Raw genomic sequence first — 26,580 nt, forward strand, 5'->3', positions numbered from 1 at the left:
CTGAGTGTGGAGCCTGATCCCAAGAACCCGAGATCATGACCTGAGCTGAAATCAAGACTCAGATGCTTAACTGAGCCACCCAGGTGCTTCAAGACAAAATGTTCTTAATGAGAATGATCCAAATCCAATAGTTTGAATAATAAAAGGGCTTTGTTAGCAGTAGCAATATTGGGAAACTACAGAAATACAATGTCAAGAATTCTAAATTCTATCAAACTGTGGAGAAGATGTTAGGGTTAATCTTAACTTCATACTTAAATGGCAAAATCACAGCAGTAAAACCTGATCTCTGTCCTAGACCTGATGAGAGGTACCCAGTAAATCTGGGAGATTAGGAAGGCTGGCTTGACACTTAAAAAAGGTTTCTGGAATTTACTGATGGTTCCCATAGCTCACTCATAACAACTGGTAAGTATCACCTCTCTCTCTCTTCAGATTCACATGAGCACCCATCAGAGTATAGTTCTGAACTAAAGCATTATTTACTGTTGTCCCTGACAGCATGGAGGTGTGTTAGAATTAGAATGCTCACCTACACAGTGAATCCTTTAAATAATGAATGAAAGGTTTATAGAGTAGTAGGGGTCTGAACAGGCAAACTATTGCTTAAAGACATGGCCACACATATTTCAACACCAATGCATGGCATTCTTTGAGGATTTACAACTGATTACAGAACCTCCATCAGCCCTTTAGGAGATGTGCCAGATCTTGGAATGTAGTTATTTTTCTTTTTCCTGGGAGGTAGTAAGAAACAATATGAAACATTACTTTTGAAGTATTTTTGCAAAGGAAAAAAAAAAAGAATCTGAATGTAATCAAACTTTTAGGTCTAACTTCCAGTCTGTAGAATATACTGGAAAGAGAGAGGAACAAGTTAACCACCACTGCAAGGAAACGATTACCCAAATCCATTCATTAGGACAAATGATGCAGTTTCTTCAAGTCAATGGCATGACAAAAAAAGGAGGTAAATGTTATTATTTAACAGAGATTTAACAACAAATACAGTGAGTGGACGTGACTTGAATTCTAATTCAAATAAAACATGTAAGAAGGCATTCTTTTTCTTGACATTTGGGAGAATTTTGAATATGATCAGGGTATCAGATGATATTAAGGTATTCTTATTTATTTTGTTAGGTGAAAAATACCATTGTGATTACACAAGAGAATGCTGCTGTTATTGTTATTATTTCTTGAGATGTATACCAAAATGACATTGTAGAATTTGTTTTAAAACAGTCCAAAACAAACAAACAAAACAAAATAAAAACACTAAACAATCTAGCCCCCTGTCCCCTCAAAAAGGTGAGGGAGGGGACTGATAAAACAGTTATGGAAAGATGTTAATAGTTCCTGAAGCTGGGTGATGGGTACATGGAGGTTTCATTGTACTCCCTACTTTTATGCATTTTGAGAATTTTCTTTTCTTTTTATTTTAAGATATTATTTATTTGAGAGAGAGTGAGAGAGAGAAAGCACTAGAGGAGGAAGGGTCAGAGGGAAAAGCAGACTCCCCACTGAGCAGCGAGCCCGATGTGGGACTCGATTCTGGGACTCTGGGATCATGACCTGAGCTGAAGGGAGACGCTTAACCGACTGAGCCACCCAGATGCCCATTTTGAGAATTTTCATACTAAAATGTTTTTAAAACGAGAGAAAGAAGCAGTATGAAGAGAAAGAGAAAAAGAGAAAGAAGGAACTAGACATGGAAACTAAAGAGAGAAAAGGTTTGGAAAGTTGTTTTGCTTCATTTGTAACAAATCCAGCTATTCATAAGGAAGATGAATTCCATTTCAGATAGGAGCTACCCTTGTGCAAGGAATTCTAATAGTATAATATTTCTTTTATTAGAGTAAATAATCCATAATAGAAAATGTAAAAAAGAAAGCATTTAAAACTTTGTTAGTGAAAGCAAGCCAAACCAACCCCATATATGAGATAATAAGATTATTTTCATACCCGGGTTTCATAAAAACCCTGCCAAAATGGATCTGAGCATGAAGATCAATGTCCAGCACCTGCTTGAGATAGTCCTGCAAATATGAAAAACAATCACTTTATTTTCAAACATTCTAATATCAGACTTTCAAAACTTTACATGAAAATAAAACAAATTTATAAGATTGAAATGAAAAGAAACATCTTACTTCAGTGAAGTTGATTTACTTAAGGCAAATTCCTTCATTTCTTCATTCCTATCATTCACTTATTCTTTAATAAATATTTATTGAGTACCTGGTATATGCTGAGTACTAATCTAGGTATAGGGGGATATAGGCTTGAACAAAAGAGACAATGGCCCTGCTTTCATAAAAAATACATTCTAGTAGAAATAGATAATAAACCAAATAATCACATTACTTGATGGGTTATTGTTTCTCTTTTAATACAGAATTTTATGTTTGAGAAAGGATGTTAACAAATAAAAAGCTTAAGAAGTTGTGCTAGGTCAGGGAAGCCCCATGTATGTGTACTACATTATTCTCCTTAATGGACTTAAAGTAATGTACACATTCCTTGAGGAAAGACTTGGGCATTGCCCACGGACTGCCAAATCTAAATAAGTCAACTAAAATAAAAAAATAGGGAGGGAGTTCTAAAATAGAAAGTCAAGGCAGTTTAATTGTCCCAAATTTTTATTCTGCCAACAAAAACAACCAACCTAAAGTTACAACTAATCCACAGTGGTTTCACAAAACCTGACCTTTGGAAATGAAAGACAACATTGCCATGCAGTTGGTTTTAGAGACATAGAGAAAAAAATTGCAGTCCTAAAAATTTCTCAACTCCTAGGTCTATTGCTGAGTTTCCTGTTCATTAATCTAAGAAACCTACTAAAATTGTAAATATTTCACAAGCTTAGGATATTTTATTTTAAAAATCTGTTCCCTTCTATTTCCACAGCCTCAGCCAACATTATCTCACTTGGATTATTGAAATAGGTCTCTCTGCCAATAGTCCTGCCCCCCTCCAATTCATTCCCCCCCCCAGTAGTAAGAGAGATCTCTTGAAAACAGGTCTGATCAAGTCATCATATAATACATCAAAACTTCCTCTTTTCCAGGAAAAAAAGTCTCATCTTCTTAATATCGTATCTATGATTCTCATGTTTTCTAGTCCCCTTTTAACAATCATTACTCTCATCAGGCAATCCTCTTCCCATCCAACCCCATTGCTCTTTCTCAATCTCAATCTCTCTCTCTTTCTTCCTCCTCACCCTCTTTTCTCTCTCTCTCTCTCTCCATTCCAGCAAGACTATATCACTTTAAGTTTCTAAGACTTTCTTGCCCTCAGTCTCTGAAAATGTTTTTCCTTCTGTCTGGAATATTCTTTCTTTCTACCTTCCTCTCTCCACCCCTTATCTCAGCCTCCCTTAATTCCCAAGGCTGGATGATAAATTGCTTATCTTTATTTTGAGGTTATATTATCAGATGCAAATTCAGAGTTGTTATGTTTTTCTGATGAACCAATCCATTTAAATATATGAAATTTCCCTCCTAATATCTTGTAATCCTTTTAACCTCTCTGATATCAATACAGCCACACCAGCTATCTTGCATTGTAACTTTTTTTTTTACTCTTTTACTTTCAATTTGCCGTGTCTTTCTATTTAAGGTGGATTTTTTATTACCATCAAACAATTTATTGTCTTTTTACAATCCAGATGACAATTTTTAATTGGAGGACTTAGTCCATTCACATTTAATATAATTTCTGCTATATTTGGGTTTAAAACTACCACCTACTATTTATTTTCTATTTGTCACTTCTGTTTTATTTCATTTTTTCTTCTTTTGTGCCTTCTTTTGAATTCATCAATTTTTTTTTGTTATTTTAATTTCTTTCTCTTCTATTAGCTTGTTAGTTACACGTTCTTTTGCTATTATTTTAGTGGTTATTTCAGAGATTACAATATGCATTCTTGACTTATAATAGTCCACCATAATTTGATATTTTTATTACTTCCCAGACAATGCATGAAACTTAAAACATGTTAACTCCATTTATTCCTCTCTGCTTTTTGAGCTATAATGTATCATATATTCTATATACATTTTAGGTATGTGTGTGTATATGTGTGTATATATATATTTAACTGTTATATGTATTTCTATATATACTATACAGACAATATACACTCTATATTTATAATTTAATATACAACATTTATATATAAACATATTTTAACCTCATAAGACATTATTATTTTATACAATCATTTACATTTAACCACATATTAACACTTTCTTTTGCTCTTTAATCCTTTCTGCATTTCCGTAGCTCCACAATCTTTCTTTCTTTTTTTTATTTAAATAATTTTAATTCAAAAGTTAAAAATATATTGTGGTAAAAACGCAGATAGAAAAGTATAAAATAAAGTTTTAAACTCGTCCTTCCCATCACTGCTACACTTGTCTGTGCATTTACAAACATATTTTTTGAATGCACATGACAGAATACTTTACATACAGATTTGCAACTTGCTTTTCTATCCAAAGGAATATCTAGGACATCTCATGAGCTACCTCCTCTAATTTTAAGTGGCTACATTATATTCAAAATACAGTAACTTAACTCATTGGTAGGCTCTAATTACTTATGTTCTGTCTCTCTTTTTTTTGTTTAAACAGTCCATATCTTTTTATTTCCTACAATCTTCCTGATAAAAAATTCCCTGTGCTCAGTTTTTATTGGGCTGAAAATGTCTTTATCTTCATTTTTGAAGGAATTTTCTGCTGTATATACAGTTCTACACCAGCCGTTATTTTCTTTTAGCACTTTACAAATGCTATGCCATTGTTTTCTGTGTTCCATCGTATCTGTTTGGATCATTTGTTAGTTTAATTGTTGGTCCTTTGAAGGTAAAGAATCCTTCTGGCAAGACTTTCTCTTTGTCCTTGGTTTTCAGTAGTTTTGCTATGATTACCTAGGTATGTGTTTGTTTGTTTTTGTATTTATCCTGCTTGACATTAGCAGACTTCCTTGAATTTCTGGCTTGATGTCTTTCATTGGTTTTGGAAAACTCTGCCAATATTTCTTCAATATTGCTTCTGCCCACTCTCCTTTCTTTCTGGACTCCAACTACATGTATGTTAGACCTTTTCCAACATCCCATATGTCTTTTATGCTCTTTTACATATTTTCCATCCCTTTTCTAGAATTTTGAATATAATGAATAGACTCTAGCTTTCCAGTGAAATTCTTCATTTTGTCATTTCTTTTTTCTTAAAAATATTAATTACAGTTTTTAAAATTTCACATGGGACAAAATAAACATCAGTAACATTTTTAGTGCTGTCCTATCTTGTTTTTCTTTCTTTTTAGTGATTTTGTCCTATCTCTAGCATGTCTGGTGATTTTAAAAACTGAAGCCCAAACATTAAATGTGAAAAGAAGTAAAGAGGTTCTAGATGATGATATATTTTTCCAGAAAGGATTTAATTTCCATTGGCAGTTAGTTAAAGTAAACTAAAGATTGCCTGACCTAATCAGAGACTGAGATAATCTGATGCTCAATTTCAGTCTTTGTGAAGGCTGGTATATTTCCAGTTTGTCCTTATACCTAGCGCTTCCAGGGTTTAAACTGAGAGCCTGAGATATTTGCCAGTCAGCCCCCGCCCCCTCCACTACAGGCCCTGAACTCCTAAGACTGCCAAAAATTCTGTTTATTTTCTTAGGCTCTTAGCTACTCTGCGATGGTTGGCTTTTGGTCTCTTGTACCATTACACCTCCCCCTATTCTCCTGGCTTAGGAATTAGTAAATGCTACTTCTCTGTGGTTCACTTTTCTGAGATGTTGGTGCCTTGAATACTGGCTGTCTTGGTTGTTCTCTTCAGACACCTGCTTTTTCTTTTTTCTTCTTTAAAATATGAAAAAAAATTATACAGCTTTTATAGTTGTTCTTGGTAGGAGGGTTGGTCCAAATAAGCCACTGTATCACAGTAGAAGCAGAACTCTGAAGAGTTCTATGTGCCCTTATAATACTATGTCCTTCTGATATCACACACCTAGGTTCTATTGCAATTGTCTGATAACTGGTATGCATCCTTTATTGGACTACACAGTTTGTAAGAACAGGAACCTTGTATACATAAGTGAAATCCTTAGTGAATAGCACATGCCATTCATTTATTCATTCATTTCTTAGTTCAATACTTACGAGTCTATCATATATCACAAATTCTATATGTGCTAGAGATTTAATGGTGAACAAGAATAGACATGGTCCCTGACACAAAAATGTTCTGTTGTATTTTACCAACGAAGACAGACTAAAATAAGTAAACCAAGAAATAAAATAATTATAAAGTGTGGTACATGATATGAAGGAAATAAGCAGGTGCTGGGATAGAGAATAATGGGCAGGGTGGAGAATAAGGAAAGGCCATTTTAAAAGAGGTGGTGAGGATGAGAAGAATTCAGCCATACGAAGCGTGAAGAGATGAGAATTCCAGGCAGAGGGACGTACATACCAAAGCTTCTAAAGCAGTAAAGCAGTACATACCAAAGCTTCTAAAGCAGTAAGAATGTGTCTAGAACTGAAAAGACAATGAAAGGTAGTGAATGAGTGGCAAGAGGCATAAGATGAGGTTGGAGAGGGCGTCTGGGTGGCTCAGTTGGTTAAGCGACTGCCTTCAGCTCAGGTCATGATTCTGGAGTCCCTGGATCGAGTTCCGCATTGGGCTTCCTGCTCGGCAGGGAGTCTGCTTCGTCCTCTGACCCTATCCCCTCTCAGGTATTCTCTCTCTCTCAAATAAATAAATAAAATCTTTAAAAAAAAGATGAGGTTGGAGAGACAGGCGGAGGCCATACTTGCAGGGCCTTAAAGGTTATGACACAGAGTCTGGAAAGCAGATATGCTCATTACATATTTGCTAAATGAATGGAAGTATTTTATTTTTCTTGGGAAAAAAAAAAACCCCTCTCACTCTTTTTGAACACGAATATTCATGTTTCTTGTGACAGAGAGAAAGCCTATACCAGACATAGCCATAAAGGCTGAGAATCACCACTGTTCTTAAATTTTGTTTACCTATAGAAGCAGCAAGGATCTCTGTCTGATATTCTAAAAGCTAGAGTCAGATTGGAAGAAGAAAAATGAATGGATGAAGAAGCAAGGTCTTTTCCTCAACTCAGGTAAGAACAAACAACATTAGATAAATTGTGAAAGACTTTAAAATGGGCAACAAAGATTATTGGGTGTCCAGTGTAGCACAACCTTCTGGCTTGTGTGTTTTATCATCTTTGAGCTATTTTATAAAAATTAAGGTATTAGAAATGGAATATTATTCAGTGATAAAAAAGAACGAAATCTTGCCGTTTACAATGACATGGATGGAGCTAGAGAGTATAATGCCAAGCAAAATAAGTCAGTCAGAGAAAGACAAATACCATATGATTTCACTCATATTGGAATTTAAGAAATAAAACAAACAAGCAAAGGAAAAAAATGAGAGAGAGAAAGACAGAGAGAAATCAAAAAACAAACTCTTAACTATAGAGAACAAACTGATGGTTACCAGAGGGGAGGTGGGTGGGAGGATGTGTGAAATAGGGGATGGAGATTAAGGAGTGTGCTTGTGGTGATGAGCACTGGGTGATGTATGGAAGCGTTGAATCACTATATTGTACACCTGAAACTAATATAACACTATATGTTAACTAACTGGAATTAAACTAAAAACTTAAAAAAATTAAGCTATAGAAAACTGATGGTAAATAAGATTATTATTCAAAGAAATGCAAATTAACTCTGTCTGTGGAGATATAATTGATTATTTGCCTGTGGATATAAAGCGGTTTTGCATCTATTAGCAAATTTATCTCAGCATTCCTGATTATCTGTATGTGTGTGTTCTTTGAATTCTCCTTTGAACCAGTTGTAACATCTTACTGGTCCCTTCATTAACTCAAGAGTGAAATAAAATCTTGACCTGTGTTTATTTTATATGTATATGAAATTCATGATTTTATCTATAAAACATTACACTAATAATTCTGGAGGCTCCACTGAGATGCCCCATGGGTTTACCTGATGGAGCCAGGTAACCTTGATTGCTAGAAAAGTGCACTTTATAGGTGGCTTACACCTGACCATACTTTTCTTAGGTTCATGGAGTCAATGCCAAGCAGCAATAAAACTTGAACTCTGCTAACTTTTGGTTTCTCTAATTTTGTTCCCTTTATTGATTTTGATTCTATTTTGTTTCCGTGCATGGCCAATAAGGTATTCCCCCTTGTGGCAGCCATGATTGGGAATTTGGTTTTATAGGTTGATGATTCCTACAAGTGGATGATTGAAATTTATTCTCAGGTAAGAGAAGACAGAGAATCTGGCTTATTAGTCTTTCTCACTTATTTGTCTTACTGTCATTTTGAGCCTAAACCAATCAAGAACTTTGTGACCTCTAGGAAGGGAAACAGCTCTTTATTTGTGGACCAGTAAGTTTTTTTGTTTCTGTGTTTATTCGTGACCTGTGGTTGAAGTTGTTGAGATGAAGCTGTATTTTTTTTTATGTGTCTAGCTGTATTTTTTTTTGTGTCTGTGTATCTATGTATCTGTGATCCACGAAGACATTTATCTCATTTTGTGAGTATGAAATGTTTTCCTACTTCTGGAAAGTATTCATAAATCATATGCCTATGAGACCACCAAGCAGAGGGGGCCTTCCTCAGGGTGTGCTTTGGATTCAGGGTGCCTCCCTCCTACCATACTCCTCCTACCCCACCCCTCTTCATCTGAGTCTCCATGTGATGAAGGTGTTGGGAGGGGTGATCCAAGAGTCCCTAATCTCCAACTCTCCAGTTTCAGAAGGATCTGGAGAGAAGCGCCCCCATTTTAGGGCCACAGTAAAGTTTGCTTTGCAAGGGGGAAGAAGAAAAATACATCAAAATAATTATATTGTCTCTTAAATTAAAGGTGCTCTGTTCTGATAGACTTAGAGAAATAAATAAGTGCTTATATAGAATCTTCCTTAAGTTACCAGATAATAAGGAAATTTAACTTATATTTTAAATGAGCTACATTAAAAGGTATTCTTGTAAGTTTAAGCATCAAAGATCACAAAGTTAAGATAAATCTTTGACAAATAACTAGTCATTACGAAAACCCAGCCATGTTCTTTTTCTTATTTATCAGTGTTAAGTATAATTAAGCAAATACTTTTTATTTTGCTTGGGTTTGTGTTTATTAAGTTTATATAGGTTTATTCATCAAATAAGCTAATGCTTTTCCTATATAATATTTTAAGAATGTGAAAAATGTAAAATTGGGTACAATATAATTGAATCATTATTCTGAAAAACTTTAAATTTCAATAGTAATTATGTTTGTAGTATGTCTGCTTGAAAATAATTTTCAGGATCTTTAAGTAACAAAATCTTATTGAACTGATATAAAATTAATTAACAAATAATTATCAGACACCTAGATGATTTCTAAGTAAGACAGAATACTGGATCATTGATAACCAAGCACAGTTTTAAGTTAATATACAGATCTTCCTTCACTTATGGTGAAGCTACCACCTGACCCACTGTGAATTGAAAATATCATAAGTTGAAAACATATTTAATAAACCTAACCCACCCAACATCATAGCTTAGCCTAGCTTACCTTAATCATGTTCAGAACACTTACATTACAGAACACTTTTGCAAAGCCTATTTTATAATAAAGTGCTGAATATCTGATGTAATTTGTTGAATACTATACTGTAAGTGGAAATCAAATCAGAATTATTGTATGATACAGAATGATTGTAAGTTTATCAATTGTTTACCCTTATGATTGTGGCTGACAGGGAGCTGCAGCTTGCTGTGGCTGCCCAAAATCATGAGAGATTATTGCCCTGCATATTGCTAGCCTGGGAAAAGATCAAAATTCAAAATCTGAAGTATGGTTTCTACTAATGCGCATCACTTTTACACCATCGTAAAGTTGAAATCTGTTAAGTCGAACCATTGTAAGTTGGGGACCATTCATACTTTTATTTTAAAGCTAATATACTTTGCTTCTTATTTTTATATGCTAGAGAGAGGCTATATCTTTAGGTCATGTTAATTAATATGTTTGTTCATCTTTGCTACATTAAGAAAGTACAAAAGGGATGCATGTGGCTGTAGAAAGTTATATTCTGTGTGTTTATGAACTTTGCTAATCTGCTCAAATGTTTATATATGATTTCTCAATTATCTAGTTTTCACTGTGGAATAAAAATTAGTTATTTTCTTAAACATTATAATGAAATATGGGTGTTACAATTATGCTAGGGACAATAATGACAGAGAAGTATAACTATGTGTGTTCTTTTATTTTTCAAGGAAAAAAAGTATTTTTTTTTTAGGTTCAGTCCTCAAGATATTTGGTCTCAGGACACTTTACATGCTCTTAAATTAAAATTTATATGGATCCCCAGAGCTTTTGTTTATGTGGGTTATGTCTAATAGATATTTACTGTATTAGAAACTAAAGCTAAAAAATTTTTAAAATTTGTTGTTTCATTTGGAAATAGCAATGACAAAGCCATTTCATGTTGATATAAGTAACTTTTTAATGCATTGTTTTCATAATTTTGAAACTTTCTTTAATGTTTGGCTTAATAGAAGTCAGTTGGATCCTCTTATTTGCTTCTGCACTGAGTCTGATGTGATACCATATAATATATAGCCACTGGAAAAACTCATGGTACATTCATGAGAGGAGAATACAAAAGTCAAATAAAGTCTTAGTTTTATTATTATGAAAGTTGTTTTGACCTTGCAGACCCACTTAAAGTGTCTTAGGGACCCTCGTGGGTCTGGGGCCCACTCTTTGTTCTAAAGTAAAGTGGCGGTTTGTTTCAAAATATAAAATAACATAATAAAGGACAAAACTTTGAAAGAGATTTTTTATTTGCCTTGGTTTATAATACCTTTGTCTAAAATGAAGCTGAGAACTATATTAAAATTTTAGTAAGTTTACTCAGGTTTGATGAGCTTATTTCTTTAGTTTACTGATTAATGCTTTCCCCATGAAACTCAAGGTTATTTTTTGTGCAATCTCCTTTTTGTGCTTTATGTTTATTTTGCCTTTATTTAAAGAAAAAATAAAGAACAAAGTTTCCTCATTTACAAATGAGCTAAGATTATTTACAGTTATGTTACTTTCTGTGCTTATCCCCAATTATTTTATTCTTGCTTTGAAAAATTAGGTAACCAGTACTGTTTCTCAGGTACCCATGATCCTATCTTAATCGAATACCCAGTTCTTTTTTGACAACTCTTTTGATTTTGCCTTCTAAAGATCAGACCTAAATTTAGTAAAAAGTAAAACTTTCAGAATATCTTTTACACCTAAAACTATGTTTGAAATTTCCTAGAAGGTCTCTAGAAAATCACAGATTTTTTTCTTTCATCTTATAAAAAGAGATGTTAGAAATAATTAGGTTTGTTTGATATGTTACCATTGTAAGAGTGTCATGTGAGGGGAGTTGCTGTCATATCTGAGAAGAGATGCTCAGTGTGCCCTGGGTTAGATCCATATATGTAAAATGTTAATATAAATATTTCAGAAATTTTGTTTTAGGGGACATGCCTGGAGATTTGACAATGCCTTTGCTGTCCGTAATATGTCTGCATCCTCAGGGGAAACACATCAAAACTTTTATGACATAGTTACATACTGTATCTGAATAGAGAATTTTACTTATCTTCTATTCTGATATTATTGGTTACAGTAATAAATTAAGTACAGCTATTAAGTATCTGTCATCTTTAGAAAGTTTCTGTTTTCCTCTAATGCTTGCCTGAAAGCTCTGCTAAAAGCTACAGTAAATAGTTTGTGCCTGCAACAAAGATTCAGAGCACTAGGGAAAAGGACTATCACAGGTACTTTGAACTATTGGCACTTCAGAGAACAGTCTCTTGGATATAGGCACCTGAGGTGACGTAGCTTAGATAACTTTTCTGTAGTACCAGTAGACCGTCAGGATTCCCAGGGCTCTTTAGAATAGAAGCAGATGGGTTCATGAAAGCAGACCGGTTACCCAAGATCTAGCAGAACAAGAATGACATACAGCTGAATGAAATAATAAGGGAAATTTTATTTGTATTTATTTGTTTGGAATATTGTTGATTAATTTTTAATATTCTATTGCTTTATGGCTCTAGATTTGCAAAACAAACTTAAAGAGGCCTATTGGTTAATCAACACTTTTGCTGTTAAATAATCAGGGCAAGCCTCTGAGAAAAGCCTTTTTTTTTTGTGATCAGTAATGATCTTTGTGATTATTTTGATCATATGAGGTAGGAGGTGGATACTATCAGGAAAAATTAAGAGACTTTCAAATAGGCAAAAAAAAAAATTACTGGGGGTCCAATCTAGTGTATCCTTCTTGGCAATCTGCACCTTTCATTGTCTTTGAGCTATTTTACAATTCTGTAGGTTATGGAAAATTTATGGTCATGCATATAATTCTTTAGTTTTCAGAGCAAAAAGCAGATACTGTTTACTTGAAACTGCCAGTGTTTCATAAAAAAAAAAAAAACACTTTGGGGCAGAGGTGGAGGTAGGAAAAGATTCTGAGGGAAGCAACTGTGGAAGGGCCATTTCTTCTTGGCTGAGAAGAGGACTGAGGTCTGTGGGTCCCATAAGCAGCAGGAGCCCCTTCTCCCTGCCCCAATACTCCCAGCTTCCCCATGACCCCAGTGCTGCTAGCAAGGCCTAAAGGAGCAAATACCTGAGATCACAGCACTACAGGGCCATTCTAGGTGTATACAGTGGAGACTGGTGACCATCTGTGTCTCCCTGATTCACTGTTGGTCTCTTAAGCCCTTATCAGTTTCTTGGCATAATCCTTGGTGCAGGTGAGCTCCATAATGGCTTAATACAATTTCCTGCCAGTTCTGTAGCATAGGTGCTCATAGTAGGATTTAAGCTGAATCAAGTAAGTAAATTCCTTGCATATCTGAGTTTCTGCATGTAAGATTCATGCTTGCTAAATAATGCTTCTGGATCTTTCCTTGACCTCCCTATCTTTTCAGTGACTGGTCTTCAGGCTCAGCCCTTGGGCTGATGCAGATGTTCTGTCTCTTAGGCTTTTCTTTCTGCTATTGAAGTACAACTGAAATTCTTTTGGCAACTAGAATTTGCAGGTTGGCAGGAGTTTGCTGCATTTATGCTTTATCTCTTTCTTCCTGGTTCCTTTCATCTCATTCCCACTTAAGGAGGTAAGAACAACAATTATTAGCTCCCATGGAATACTATGGGATGCCTAGTTCCTAAAATTTCCTTCCTAGTAAATTAAAGGTTTAGTGTAAGTATCTTACCATACAGATAATAAAATAAATAAAACCAATATGCATTACTATATTGCCTCTCTTTATTTGTGAGCAAATTCCTAGGACAAATGAAATCTTTGTTAGCATTAATAAAGAAGGTTAAGGTTGAGAAGTGTTCTGTCCTTACATAGTTGAACCACAATTGCCAAGGCTATGTTTGTTAGAAGCTTGTTGCCATTTCAGAAGTACTGGAAAAGACAACCTTCAGGTTTGCAAAATAGGTATTGTCCATAATTAAGCTCATTAGCAACCAGTAGAAATTATACATGAAATACTCCCTGGAAACAACAAATTTAACATTCAAGTACTCTTAAGTTATTCAGAGCACCACAGGCAATTTGATGGAAATGAAAACAGACAGGTTGAAAATTATTTCTTATAATTCTACCATAATGCAGAACTCAGCTCTGACCTTTCTGATCTCAGAAGAGGTCTGCAGCAGTTTGCTCCACCTGGGGCTAAGGACTTCTATGAGACTTTGAGGAAAGACTAATCCAGCAATCTGTCTGCTATAAGGAGAATACTACCCACACTTCAACACCTTCACTCCTGGATGTAATCTGAGATGGTAGTCTTGGACTGAGATTCTCTATTTTTCTTCTATGATTTTTGGCTGCTAAAGGGCTATTTTTAGACACTCTAAAACTAGTTGTGAATGAAAGGGAGGCATTCTCTGTTCACACCACTAAATTCTGCCGAACAGTCAGGTTATAAATTTAGGCAGTTTATAGCTAGATAGGGCAGAGACCAAGAACAATCATATATATAAGATCTAGCTAAAAATGCTGCTCTCGGAAAAAATCTAAATTTTAGTAATAACTGCTATTATGACAATATTTTTATAAATTTTCAGTTTAGTCATTAATATGAAAGAAAGAAAAATTGGAAAGGGATTATAGGCTGGCAAAATATTTTGTGTTCTGAAACATTTTTGAGCCAAAACATCAGGTTGGTTATTTTTTTTTTTTTTAAGATTTTATTTATTTATTTGACAGAGAGAGACACAGCGAGAGAGGGAACACAAGCAGGGGGAGAGGGAGAGGAAGAAGCAGGCTTCCTGCGGAGCAGGGAGCCCCATGTGGGGCTTGATCCCAGGACTCTGGGACCATGACCTGAGCCGAAGGCAGACGCTTAACGACTGAGCACCCAGGCGCCCATCAGGTTGGTTATTGTAGTAAAGTATATTTTGCTTTTATAATATTATTCAACGGACCCAATTATCATCATGAACCAACATATTTCATTAAGATATATAAAGTTAATGACACTGAGACACTGAAACTGTGATTTTTAAAGGACTAAGCATATACTTTATGCAAATAACTTAGTCTTATGAAATCCTATACATACTAATATATATGTTTGTATTTTATTTTCATCATTATTATGATTATGATCATTATTATTTGTCAAAAGGGGCAATGGGATACTTAATCCTGTCTTTCCTCCCTGTGAGGAGCTAAGGGTTCTTTATCAGGTTTGGAATATGTGGCGGGGAGGACAGGATCTTGGGTAAATATCATGTATAAAGGAAGTCCTAATGTTATAGTAAAGTTGAGTAAGCAAAGAAACAGAAATCTTCAAAGGAACATGAAAATCATTTTGCAAGTTGTAGGATTCTCCAAGCTTTTCCTGAGGTAAGCCCTCTGATCGACCCATACTGCATCCCTTTTAGAACGCCCAGACATTTCTGAAGCCCTATGGATTTTCAGATTTGTGCAGATAACAGATAACTACCAGACTAAAGTTAATCAAGGACATTACCTTAGACAAATTTTCATGAACCCCACTTTTTCATACCTTTTCCCCCATGGACACACCCCCTGATGTAATGATGACATCAGCACGACTGATACCCTCATTCAAGGCATTGAGTAAGTCATCTGGGCTGGAAAAAAAATAAAGACAAATAAATTAACCACAAGACAAGATTTTAGATATTTAAATGCCAACTTAACACTAAACCACTTTATTCACTGAGTAGGCATTAATATGGGTATAGCACTATATTCTGTATGAAGTGGGAATCAAAAAGGTCTCTGCCCAATGGAAGCATAACTCTTATTGCGGAGAAAGAACCTTGTAAGTGTGGAAGTAGTGGCTACTGATACTTTCACAGGGCTTTTTGCTCTAACAAGGCAGCATAATGAGGGAGACATTGAGGTGCTGGTAGGCTGTCTAACCATCCCAGTTTGCTTAGGCTAATCCCAGACTTAGTACTGAAAGTCACATGTCCTAGGAAATCCCAGGCAAACCGGGATGGTTGGTGACCCTAGGTGTTGGGAGAGGTCACACAAGACTCTTTATAAAGGGAATATGACTTAAGTTAGTTAAGCCTTGAGAAACGGGCCAGATTTTCACAGGTGGAACAAATGAGAAAGGGCCTTATAAACAAGAGGATCAGCCTGTGATGCATCCTCAGTGGAGATTAATATGGGGAAAAAGAACTATCTAGAGTGAAGGACTTGAGTGACTGGAATAGAACATGATTTTGGAAGGCTCTCAAGCTCAAGAATTGGGACTTCATCTAGCAAGACAAGGGTGGTGGTGGGGGTTCCCTAGAAATATAAAGAGGCAATAGGTGTTTATTAGGAAAAAACAAGGAAAGCAGAGACTATGAAATATTCTGAGAGGGTAAAAGGACAGGATGAATATTAGGGATTGAAACTAAGCAGATTCCTGATAGTCAGCTGAAAAGACCAGTTTACAGGCCCTTTGATTGCACAAGTCAAAGGTCTCAGAAGAAGAGATGGAGCAATATCAAAAGTCTATCCTCTGGATGTTAGGTGGGTTAGAAAGGCATAACTTGAGAAAAAAATCAAAGTGCCAGGTATGGGGGCTTATAGGGGGACAGGAAGGTAAGGGTTAGCTAAAAAGAACTATCCAGTTACTACTTGAATTCCATACAAAGGTACTGGTGGAACACACTGCACTTGCATTCCCCTTCAAATGACAGAGTACAGAAAGGGAGCCTTTTGAGGAACATCTGTCTAGCGTATACCCTTGTTTTCTGAGAACTTCTTACCCTGTGGGGAAGGGAGGTAGTTCTCTTTTTTCCCCATGGACATCTAACAAGGGAGCAATCCTAGCTTGCTTTTCCAGTTCTTGAGTTTAGTCCCTCTTGACAACTATTTTGCTCTTGGGTTCCTTGAGATAACCCTACATCTTCCCGTAAACCTCTCCTTTGCTTAAGTTAGCCTCAATGTTTTTTTGTTAACTTGAAATCAAAGTATGTCTCAATGAGATAGCATACATTCCTCCAAATCACTCTTGATAGTGAAGTTTTTTTCATGTCCCTTTACCTTAAGGTACTATTTGATGGGGGAGAGAGGGAGAAAGGAGGAGGAAAAGTGGGTGGAGGAGAAGATTTATAAGTAGGACATCATTTCCCTTTTTATCTATGGGTGACAGAGGTAAGGAGAGGAACTTGAGATTCACCTGAGAGGCTACCCTCAACTCTCTAAGGCTCTAGAAGAGATAAGCTAGTTGGGAGGTGGCATAGCACAGAGATCAAGAATCTCAACTCTGAAGTCAGACTGCCTGAGTTTAAATCCTGGTGCTACTATTTGCTAGATGTAGAATTTTGGACAAGTTGCTTAACTTCTCTTTGCCTCAGATTTCCATCTATAAAGTAGAGATAATATAGGGTTGTTATGAGGATTAAGTGACATAATACATATAAAACAGTTTATGGAATAGTACACAGTACAAAATAAGTTTTAAAGAAAGGTTAGTTGCTATTATTGTTGTACTACTGACAGAAGCTTATCATATAAACATACCTAACACCCTGGCAAAGTTCAACTTTAGCATGCTTGATAGTTTTTATTTAGGAGAATATTTATGACTAACACAGAAGAAAATCATAGATTGGGCCTTAGATACATTCAGAACTATATGTGAAAAGCCCAAATGGCTCTCTAGCAAGCTAGGCCTGGTTCCAGCCTAAATAGTTTCATTTACTGGTTGGTTCTCTTACTGGATCTGGATAAAATTCTCCTCTCCAAGCACTGGCCTGTCTATGAGTATATTGGGGGTTGTTTGGTTCTGAGGAGAAAGCTCCCAAGGAGAAGACACAAATATAGAAGTTTGAAAAATGGCTCACACGGGCTTCAATCTACAAACATAGGGACCCTTTAAAATCATCTACTGAATTGCTTATGCAGCCAAAAAGGTACCCAGGTATTTGATAAAGATAGGATCTATGTTAAAACATAAAAAAAAAAAAACCCTTAAAAAAATCCCTTTCAAAGTTAAACTGGTTAGGCAAACATCTTAGAAGAATTATATTCAATAATGGGTGTATTTAAAGTAGTTTTGAATTAAGTATTTTGTACAGATTTTTCATCAGTCTTTTTCATTTTACATTAGTGAAAAAGATAGCAACTTATTCTATTGTATTGAAATACTATAAGATATGCACATGATGGGTTCCTGATCACTGCATGCCCAGAGCTCCAGGCCCTTCCCTTGTTGAATATTATTATCATCAGGCTGAGCCAAATGGCTGGTCAATGGAGTAAATGGAAAAACACAAACACAGGATAATGTGGAATGTGGTTCAGGTGAATGGACAATGAATATTATTAACAAAATACAATTTTGTGTTAGTACAAAGGGACATCAGCTAATTTCACCAGTTTTACAATATGTAATTTATAACATGTCAACTTCAGAGGATTATGGTAAAGTCCCTGGAAACAAAGCAGCAGTAACATACACATCTTCAGGATATTAATCTTTGTAGGTGGATAAAAGGTCCTGGGACATGCTAGCTGATGATGCAAATAAACATACATTTCAGTGATTTTTTTTTTTTCTTACTTGTTTTTATATTATCTGGGGAAGATTTTTTTCCCTATTCTATAAAACTGCAGAGTCATCAGCTCTCCGTATGAACTTTTCTAACTTGCAGAAATAAACTAAAAGGGATTTTATGCCTTTTAGTATTCAAAGAACATTTTCAGTGTTGCTTTCTACTTTGTGTCTGGCGTATTCACAAAACACTGAATTTCAAAGTTGGAAGGGTCTTTGGGGGGCTCATTGTGTTCATTATCACAGCTGGGTGCATTCTTTGGGTCCTGCTCTTCTCTATCCCCCTCTGCCCCTCTCTTTGACTCTACTTTCTGTTGCATATTTCTGGTGTCTGGGATCTAGTAAGAGATCATGGCTTAGTAGACGGTCAGGTACAAATGTATGCCAACAGTCAGAGGATCTATAACTTCATTTTTGTTGCATACTATAACTCTATTTATTGATAGTAAGTCTGCGAAGTAGATTGAACAGGTAATATCATGCTCATTTTATAGAAAAAGAAAGTAATATTCAGAGCAAAGTAGCGTTTTATTTATTTTTTAAGTAGGCTCTACGCCCAATGACCTGCTGAGATCAAGACCTGAGCTGAGATCAAGAGTCAGATGCTTAACCGGCTGAGCCACCCACGTGTCCCCAAAGTAGTGTTTTAAAAGTGAGGTAGAGCAACGTGGCAGCGCTAGAACAAGAGCCTCTGGATCCTCATTAAGTATTTATTCTATCCCACTGACTCATCAGAGTGACTGTCTAGTTCTTTTAGGAGCATGACATGTCATACAAGGAAAATTCTCATGAGAATGGGCCTTTGTACAAAAGCATCAAATGGTAAGGCAAAAAGTGAGAATCTATCTGTGTTGACTAGGAAAGTGCATGTGTGGACATGTCAGTATAATTCTGGGGAATGAAACAAATGTGATTCTGATCCTATGTACAGATGGAAACTAAAGATTTTGATTAAATGTAACTTTAGGGCTTGTTTACAAGTCATAAATTTACTCTCTTTTTATGATTCATATTATATTTTAAATGATAAAAATATTTCCAACATAACATAATAGTATAACAGCCATGTATCTATCTTTCAGATTTGACAAATGCTAATATTTTCCCATATTTACTTCATATTCCCTCTTCCCCCATTTTCTTAAGAAATAAAAACAAGTTTGTTTTCTAAAACTAAGCAATTACTCTGAATAATGATAAAAGGAATAGGTAACAAGGATTATAACTGTGGATATTATAGCAGAATAAAAACTATTCATGATTTTTCAGTTTTGTTAAATAGATCATGGTGTATTAATTTTCTCAAAGAAGGGAGAGTAAAACTAAAACATCATAATCTGATCTTTTATTATATAATATTACCTTATATATCTTACATGTCTTTTAAATGACATTACTTTGTATATATTAGATCATTTGATATTTAAGAAATAAAAGTAATGACAATAATATGCACATTTTAGAAGAACAATACACTTTCACAGGTATGTGTTAATTTCACAACTCTATGTGGTAGGCAGGGCAGGAGAGGGCACTGAGGTTCACAGTGGTAGTGAAACATTCGAGGTTACCCTTTGTTCACTCTACTACTCTTTTAAACTATAGTAATATTCAGATAATGAAAGGTAATTTGTTATACACACTATGCCTTCAGATAAAAGCTATTTATCATTTTTATCTAAATATATAAATCCTATTTATGGATGCTATATAGAAATGATAAAAACTGGACAATTTGTACTTTTAAAATTTGAACTATCTTCTCACCATTGCCACTGGAGGGGATGCTGGATTAAGCAGATTAACTTTCCTCGGTATATACCAGTAGCTTCCCTTTTCTCAAAGAGCAGCACATCTTAAAGGGATATTGTGATATCATTTAATTCTTCCTTAACAACTGTAATTTTAATTAGACTTGAATGGCGATTAATCATTTCTTTAAAGATAATCGAATACCAGCATTAGTTTTGGTTTACTAGCACTTTCCATTTTCACTTGAATTATTAAGTATCTACCCATCGTTCTCTTAGAGTACCAATATTATATAAAAACATTCTAAAAGACAGCTGATTTAGTACAAAATGCTAAAAATTTAAGTACTAGGTGAGAAAATAGAACTGTTAATTGAAGCCCTCAGTGTCACAAAGTCTAGAATCCAGTTTTGTCTCCTGCTAACTGAGATAATTCTGAAAAGCAAACATCACTTTTTGGAGTCTCATTATTCTTATTTGTAAAATAAGAACATTTGGACCACATTCTTTCTATCTCTAACATTCACTGATTTAAACCCAATTGAAGCTGAGTGGAACCCAATTTAAGCACAAAGGTATCATTCTTTTCTTCCTCTCTTTCTTTTTTTGTATTTTAGTAGTACACGGACAGCTTGCTGTTGGTGCCTTGCAATTCATGAGTTGTGATTTCCATGCCTTTTACCACTTATGATCCTTTTTTCTACTACAATTACGTTCACATCAGGGCCATGGTATCCTAGCAGCTTCCTGAGGGCTGAGAATAAATAGAACTCTCAGTAGGCAAAGGAAAATACCAGCAATCTAAGAAGCCAGCAGCTGGAGGGTAGAAGAATAAGCACAATTTAGGACAGCTTCTACTGAAATAAAACTGCTGGGAGAAATAATAATTTCAGCAAGAATAACAACAAACAACTAAAGCACTAATGGAAATAGACATAACATTAAAATGATGTTCTGGAATGAAAAACATGATTTTCAAGTTTAAAAATTTAGTAGATGAAGGTGAATATAGTGCCTAATGCAAACTCAATTAGTGGCCTGAAAGACTAAGTGGTAGAAATATCTCAAAGGAATGGGGGTGCCTGGGTGGCTCAGTCAATTAAGCATCTGACTCTTGATTTCAGCTTAGGTCATGATCTCAGGGTCATGAGATCAAGCCTCCAGTTGGGCTCTGTGCTCCTCAGGGAGTCTGCTGGAGATTCTCTCTCTCCCTCTCCTTTTGCCCCTCCCCCCCTCTAAAAAAATATCTGAAAGGAATGTACAAAACTAAAAAATGATGGAAGTCAATGCAGGAAATAATAAGAAACTTGGAAGACAGAGCAAGAGGCTGACATATTATCAATAGGAATTCCATAAAGAAAAAAAGGAACCAATGGAGGGGGAAAACAGAGGAAAATTTCACTTATTTGAAAAGGGCTTCAAAGTTAAAAAAATTTACTGAGTTGAAGACAAGATTGCCCAAAAACAGAAACCTAAGAATGTCTTGGTAAATTTTGTAATTTCAAGGATAAAAAGAAAATCTTACAAGCTGTCAGACAGAAAGATTGGGCTTATTAACAAAGGAAAAAGAATATTGGCTTTGGACTTCTTACCTACAATACCCAAACTATAAAATAATAGATTACCATAAACATATTCAGAGAAAAAAGGCCTACAACCTCCAAATCCTATACCCAGTCAGATCCATTCACCTATCAGGACAGAAGAATCATATTTGTGAAAATGCAAAGATTCAGATAATAAATCAACCAGTAATGTTCTGGAAAAATGACTCTAAATGAAAAAAAATGAATCAGATCAGAAATCTCAAGATAGGGGAAGATGAAGAGGAGAGGAAGCACTTTTCAAATACATTTACAAACACATAAATAAAACTATACAGCTAAATCTAAGTGAATAATGATCAAATAAACTGGGAAGTTATAATGTATATACTAAATATGGATTTCCCAGAAGTTGTAGAGACATACTGCAAAAGAAAACTTAATTCTAGAATTCAAAGCATATTCCCAGCAATACCTAAAAGTTTAGGGGTGAGAGGAGATGGGGAAAGTAAAAGTTCACTGGTGTAGGGGCACACAGAGGAAACAGGAATGCCTTGGAGAAGGGATATAGTAAGCACCTTTTAAAAAATATAATAGTGGAAAAATGTATATTTGATTATGAATATCAGAAATTAGAAGGAAGCATGAAGAGAATGGTAAAGTATAGCACACCTTCCAAAATAGTAAGAGGGCAAAAGGGAACAAATAACACCTGGATCAAACCAACAATAGAAAAAAGGACAAGGAAGAAATAACAAAGTTGGATAAATGGTAAATATAAAGTAAGTTGGAAGAAAAAACATCAAGGGAATCATTTTTTTAAAATATTTTATTTATTTATTTGACAGAGAGAGAGATAGCGAGAGAGGGAACACAAGCAGGGGGAGTGGGAGAGGGAGAAACAGGCTTCCTGCTGATCAGGGAGCCCGATGAGGGGCTCGATCCCAGGACCCTGGGATCATGACCTGAGCCGAAGGCAGCCGTTTAACAACTGAGCCACCTAGGCGTCCCAAGGGAATCATTTATGGCAAACTTCATGGTAAAGCAAAATAAATTTTATGCCAGGATCAGGGTTACAGTAACTCAAGGCTTGTGCAAAATCAAGCCTTTTTTTTTTTAAAGCTCATATCCCATTTGAATGTTATTCACAACGGATACGCTAAAAGATGAAAGACTGAAAAAAACCTGATAGGGCAAAAAGACACCAGCCAGGTATAAATAAGTGAAAAAGCAGGAGTGGCATATTAATGTCAAAGTGGAATTTAAGTTAAAAGAACTAAAAAGGATAAAGAGAGGCAACAAATTGTGAGAAAAGGCAAATTTATAAAATTGATACAATAATGTATGGTTGTCTCACAAGACAAGGTCTCATTTTTTCTAGGCTTCTTGATTGCCCTGCCAAATCCCTGCACATTGTAGGCACTCAACAAATCAACTGAATTAACCCTGGCCTCAACTCAATCTCTCTACAGTAGCTTTGGGAATGAAGAATGTACAGCTATTACAAGTATAATATAATATAATAATATTGTCTGCAGATAGAAGATACTACTTAGCATTTATATAATCATAAATAGCACTATATTTGAAAGGTTGTCATGTAGAAGAGGTAGTAAATTTATTTGGTGTTGCTCCAGAGGGCAGAATTAAGGGTAATGGATGGAAGAAATAGAGATAAAGACTTTGGCTCAGTGTAATGCAAAAACATCCTCAGCACAACAGCCATTCATTCAACAATAGAATGAGCTGCCTCATAATGCAAGTTAAGATGTTTCTCACTAAAAGCATCGAACAAAAACCTGATGGCTAGCTGTTAGACATTTCTCTAATATCTCCATCGGGAAAAAGAGACTGGACTGGCTAACACTGGAAGTTCCTTTCAATTCTAAGATACTGTGATTCTATGGAAATAACTGAAATTAATATTTTCTTTTCACATATAGACTGAAGCGTAGAGGGAGAAACTGACTAGAGCATTGAAATATAGTACTCATCTTGCAGATCGTACTTTTCTTTCTCTCACTTTCTGAACATTTGACTATTTGACTTGAATTAAAAAAAAAGGCATTTTTCCCCCCAAAGTTATGATGTTCACTTTCAGCTTGGGAAATGGCTACCAATAGTAATAACTGTACTCTCCCTGGAATTCTAACTTAATTCTAACTTAACTGAATATCAAAGAAGCTTAAACTTAACAGAAAGTAGATAAAAGGGAAAGGTAAAACAAATCTCAAAATAAATCTCAGAGAATGCATGTAGCTTTCTTAATACTTTATGTACTTCAATTTCTGTGAAAGAAGAATATGTCTAGAAGGTATGATATCTTTTGATAACATCTTTTCAGATTTCAGAAGGCTTTGAGAGCCCACTTTCAGTTCAGATTTTTGCTTTTTAAAATTTGTGTCTGCCTTAACTTACTATAATCCTGACTCTGACATAATTTTTTTTTTTGCTTTATCATGAAGTCTACTATAAAATTCAAAATGAAGACAGAGTCTTTACCCAAGTTTAGATTTTATGGATTTCAGACAGAGCATTCAGAATGTAAATGCAGTTTTATTTTAAAATATTTAATATAAACATGCAGATGGACAACAGCTGTTAATTAGTTTCCTATTTCATCTGTTACACCAACTGTAGCTGTATCATTTTAAGATGAGTGAAGATGACAGTGGGAAAGTGAGAAAAATTCTAGGATTTGGAGATTAAGGAATAATGCCAGCTGATCATAGCAAGATAACAACACCACCACAACAAAAGCCCCCAAAACCCCAGTTCTAGAAGTATACTAATCATATACTGATTTCCTCAGAGGTCCAGGGTAAATTCCTCAACTACAAGTATTTTCTGGGTATCAACTTCATGTATTGATTAAACTTCATACTACATGTACCCATCATTTAGTCCTTCTTCAGTCCCACTGGGTGTTTAGGCACTATAAAGTCATGTAAAGACAGAAGAAAACATGGTCCCTGCCTTTAAGTTTACAAGCTAATACAGAAAACATATGATAAAAATTTAGGAAAATGAATAAGCAATGAAATTAATATCACTGATTGAACTCAAATGCATTAATTAAAATGAAAATACATATAAGGTAAAATGGTATAAATGTTGAGTGGGATAGAATGATCAGAATTGGCATGGGATAATCAGGAAAGGCTTTCTGGAAGATATTACTTTCTAAGTAAGAAAACAATTTCTAAAAGTACAGTAATACCTGGAGGTCATTTTTAGAAGAATCTAACATCAACTATAACAGCAACTCTTAAGGCTTAAGAAAGGAAACTGTAGTAGCCACCAAAAAAGAGAGAGGGAAGAATCTCTTATTGTTAAACACATTTGGTAAGTAGAAAGAATATTTTTGGTTCGCCAATATAAAATGAGATACCTCTCTTAATAAATAAATCTATTTAGAAATCTATGAGAAAATAAATCTATTATGTTGACTCAAAAATTAAAACTTTACATTTTGAGCAGAAAAGGTGTTCATTTCATAAGAGAAGAAAGGCAGTTTATAAAGATGACAAGAATTAAATTTGGATCTAAATTCTCCCTGATAGTTAGAAATTTCTACTCTTAGAACAGTAGGTAAACACTAAGATATTAGGATATGTTTGTTTCACAAATTGGAAGACATGAAGCACTGAGCTTTGCCCGAATAATCACTGTACTGTGAAGTGTACCTTGATAACCCCTTCTAAATACGCCAGTTTTATAAGAATCCAGTTTGCTATCTCAGTGCTTGTTCCCTTTCTGTTTCATGCTTTAAGGTGAAGAGGCAGCTTCACAAATTGGCAACAACAGGAGCAGGCAATTCAAATCCCAAACACCAGTCTGTGACAGAGCCAAGCAAGCCCAGCAGATATGAGTGGGGCAGGCTTCTGCGATGGCAATTTTCCAGAAGGGGTAACTCTTTTCTTAATTATGGGAATTTCTCAGCCCTTCAGGCTTGCAAAGTCTAAGTCAGCAGTTGGAAGCTACATTACCACGCTGTTTTAAAGCTGATGTAAAAATATAAACAGCTCAATAGTTAAAATCAGTTTTAGACATGATATAAATTCAATTAATGCTAAACTTCAAGAAATTTTCCCCAAGTGGATTCTGTGTATTTGGATCATGATTACGCTTATTATATTTAAGAGGTAAATGTATAACATCATCTACTTAAGCCTGAGGGAGCAGTTCCCCAACTTTTTAAATTAGAGGCTTCATAAATCCATTTGGAACGCTACTCCCTCTCCTCCCACTTTATATTTCTTTTTCTTCAGAAATATAAAATGAATTATCTCAGCCATAAAGCTTTACGTTGTACCCCTTTTGGGGATGTGTCTCAGTTACTAATGCAATTCTGTTGTCAGTGCCATACTTTCTGGTCTATTCCTATGGCTACAGTTTTTGGATTCACTGTGAAGGGACCCTGTAAGCTCTTCTGGACAGTTGCAGTTTCTAGGTTCCATGGAAAGAGAGGGTGGTATAGGAAAAGATGGCAGGGCTATCTAAATCTAGGAGATATACTCCTACTAAGTACTACGCATATAGGGTCACCAAGACACACCTTTATGTCCTAGCCTTTGTGGAGCTTATAGGCTGGTGGGAAAGAAAACAGCCCTAACTTAATATAAACAAATCTTTTTTCCACCCTGTTTTTTTTTATTATGTTATGTTAATCACCATACATTATATCATTAGTTTTTGATGTAGTGTTCCATTGTTTGCGTATGATGTAGTGATTCATTGTTTGCGTATAACAACCAGTGCTCCATGCAGAATGTGCCCTCTTTAATACCCATCACCAGGCAAACCCATCCTGCCACCCCCCTCCCTTCTAGAACCCTCAGTTTGTATTTCAGAGTCCATGGTCTCTCATGGTTTGTCTCCCCCTCCGATTTCCCCCCCTTCATTCTTCCCCTCCTGCTATCTTCTTCTTCTTCTTCTTTTTTTTTAAACATATAATGTATTATTTGCTTCAGAGGTACAGATCTGTGATTCAACAGTCTTGCACACTTCACAGCGCTCACCATAGCACATATCTTCCCCAATGTCTATCACACAGCCACCCCATCCCTCCCACCGCCCACCACTCCAGCAACCCTGTTTGTTTCCTGAGATTAAGAATTCCTCATATCAGTGAGATCATATTA

The 26,580-nt window shown here is 35.4% G+C and overlaps 1 protein-coding gene across 1 annotated transcript in view; it reads right to left on the reverse strand.

Annotated features, from left to right (window-relative positions):
• Positions 1-26,580, reverse strand: part of GPHN (gephyrin) — a 515,857-nt gene that overhangs the window by 20,871 nt on the left and 468,406 nt on the right. Inside the window, exons 17-18 of the mRNA XM_081829751.1 lie at positions 15,127-15,214; positions 1,966-2,039 (exon numbers count right to left, since the gene is read on the reverse strand). Coding sequence (XP_081685877.1) covers positions 1,966-2,039; positions 15,127-15,214 — 162 coding nt within the window. The remainder of the gene's footprint in view (positions 1-1,965; positions 2,040-15,126; positions 15,215-26,580) is intronic.

Source organism: Leptonychotes weddellii, chromosome 9 (assembly GCF_054177405.1).
Source record: "Leptonychotes weddellii isolate Sample4059 chromosome 9, ASM5417740v2, whole genome shotgun sequence".
Classification (NCBI taxonomy): domain Eukaryota; kingdom Metazoa; phylum Chordata; class Mammalia; order Carnivora; family Phocidae; genus Leptonychotes; species Leptonychotes weddellii.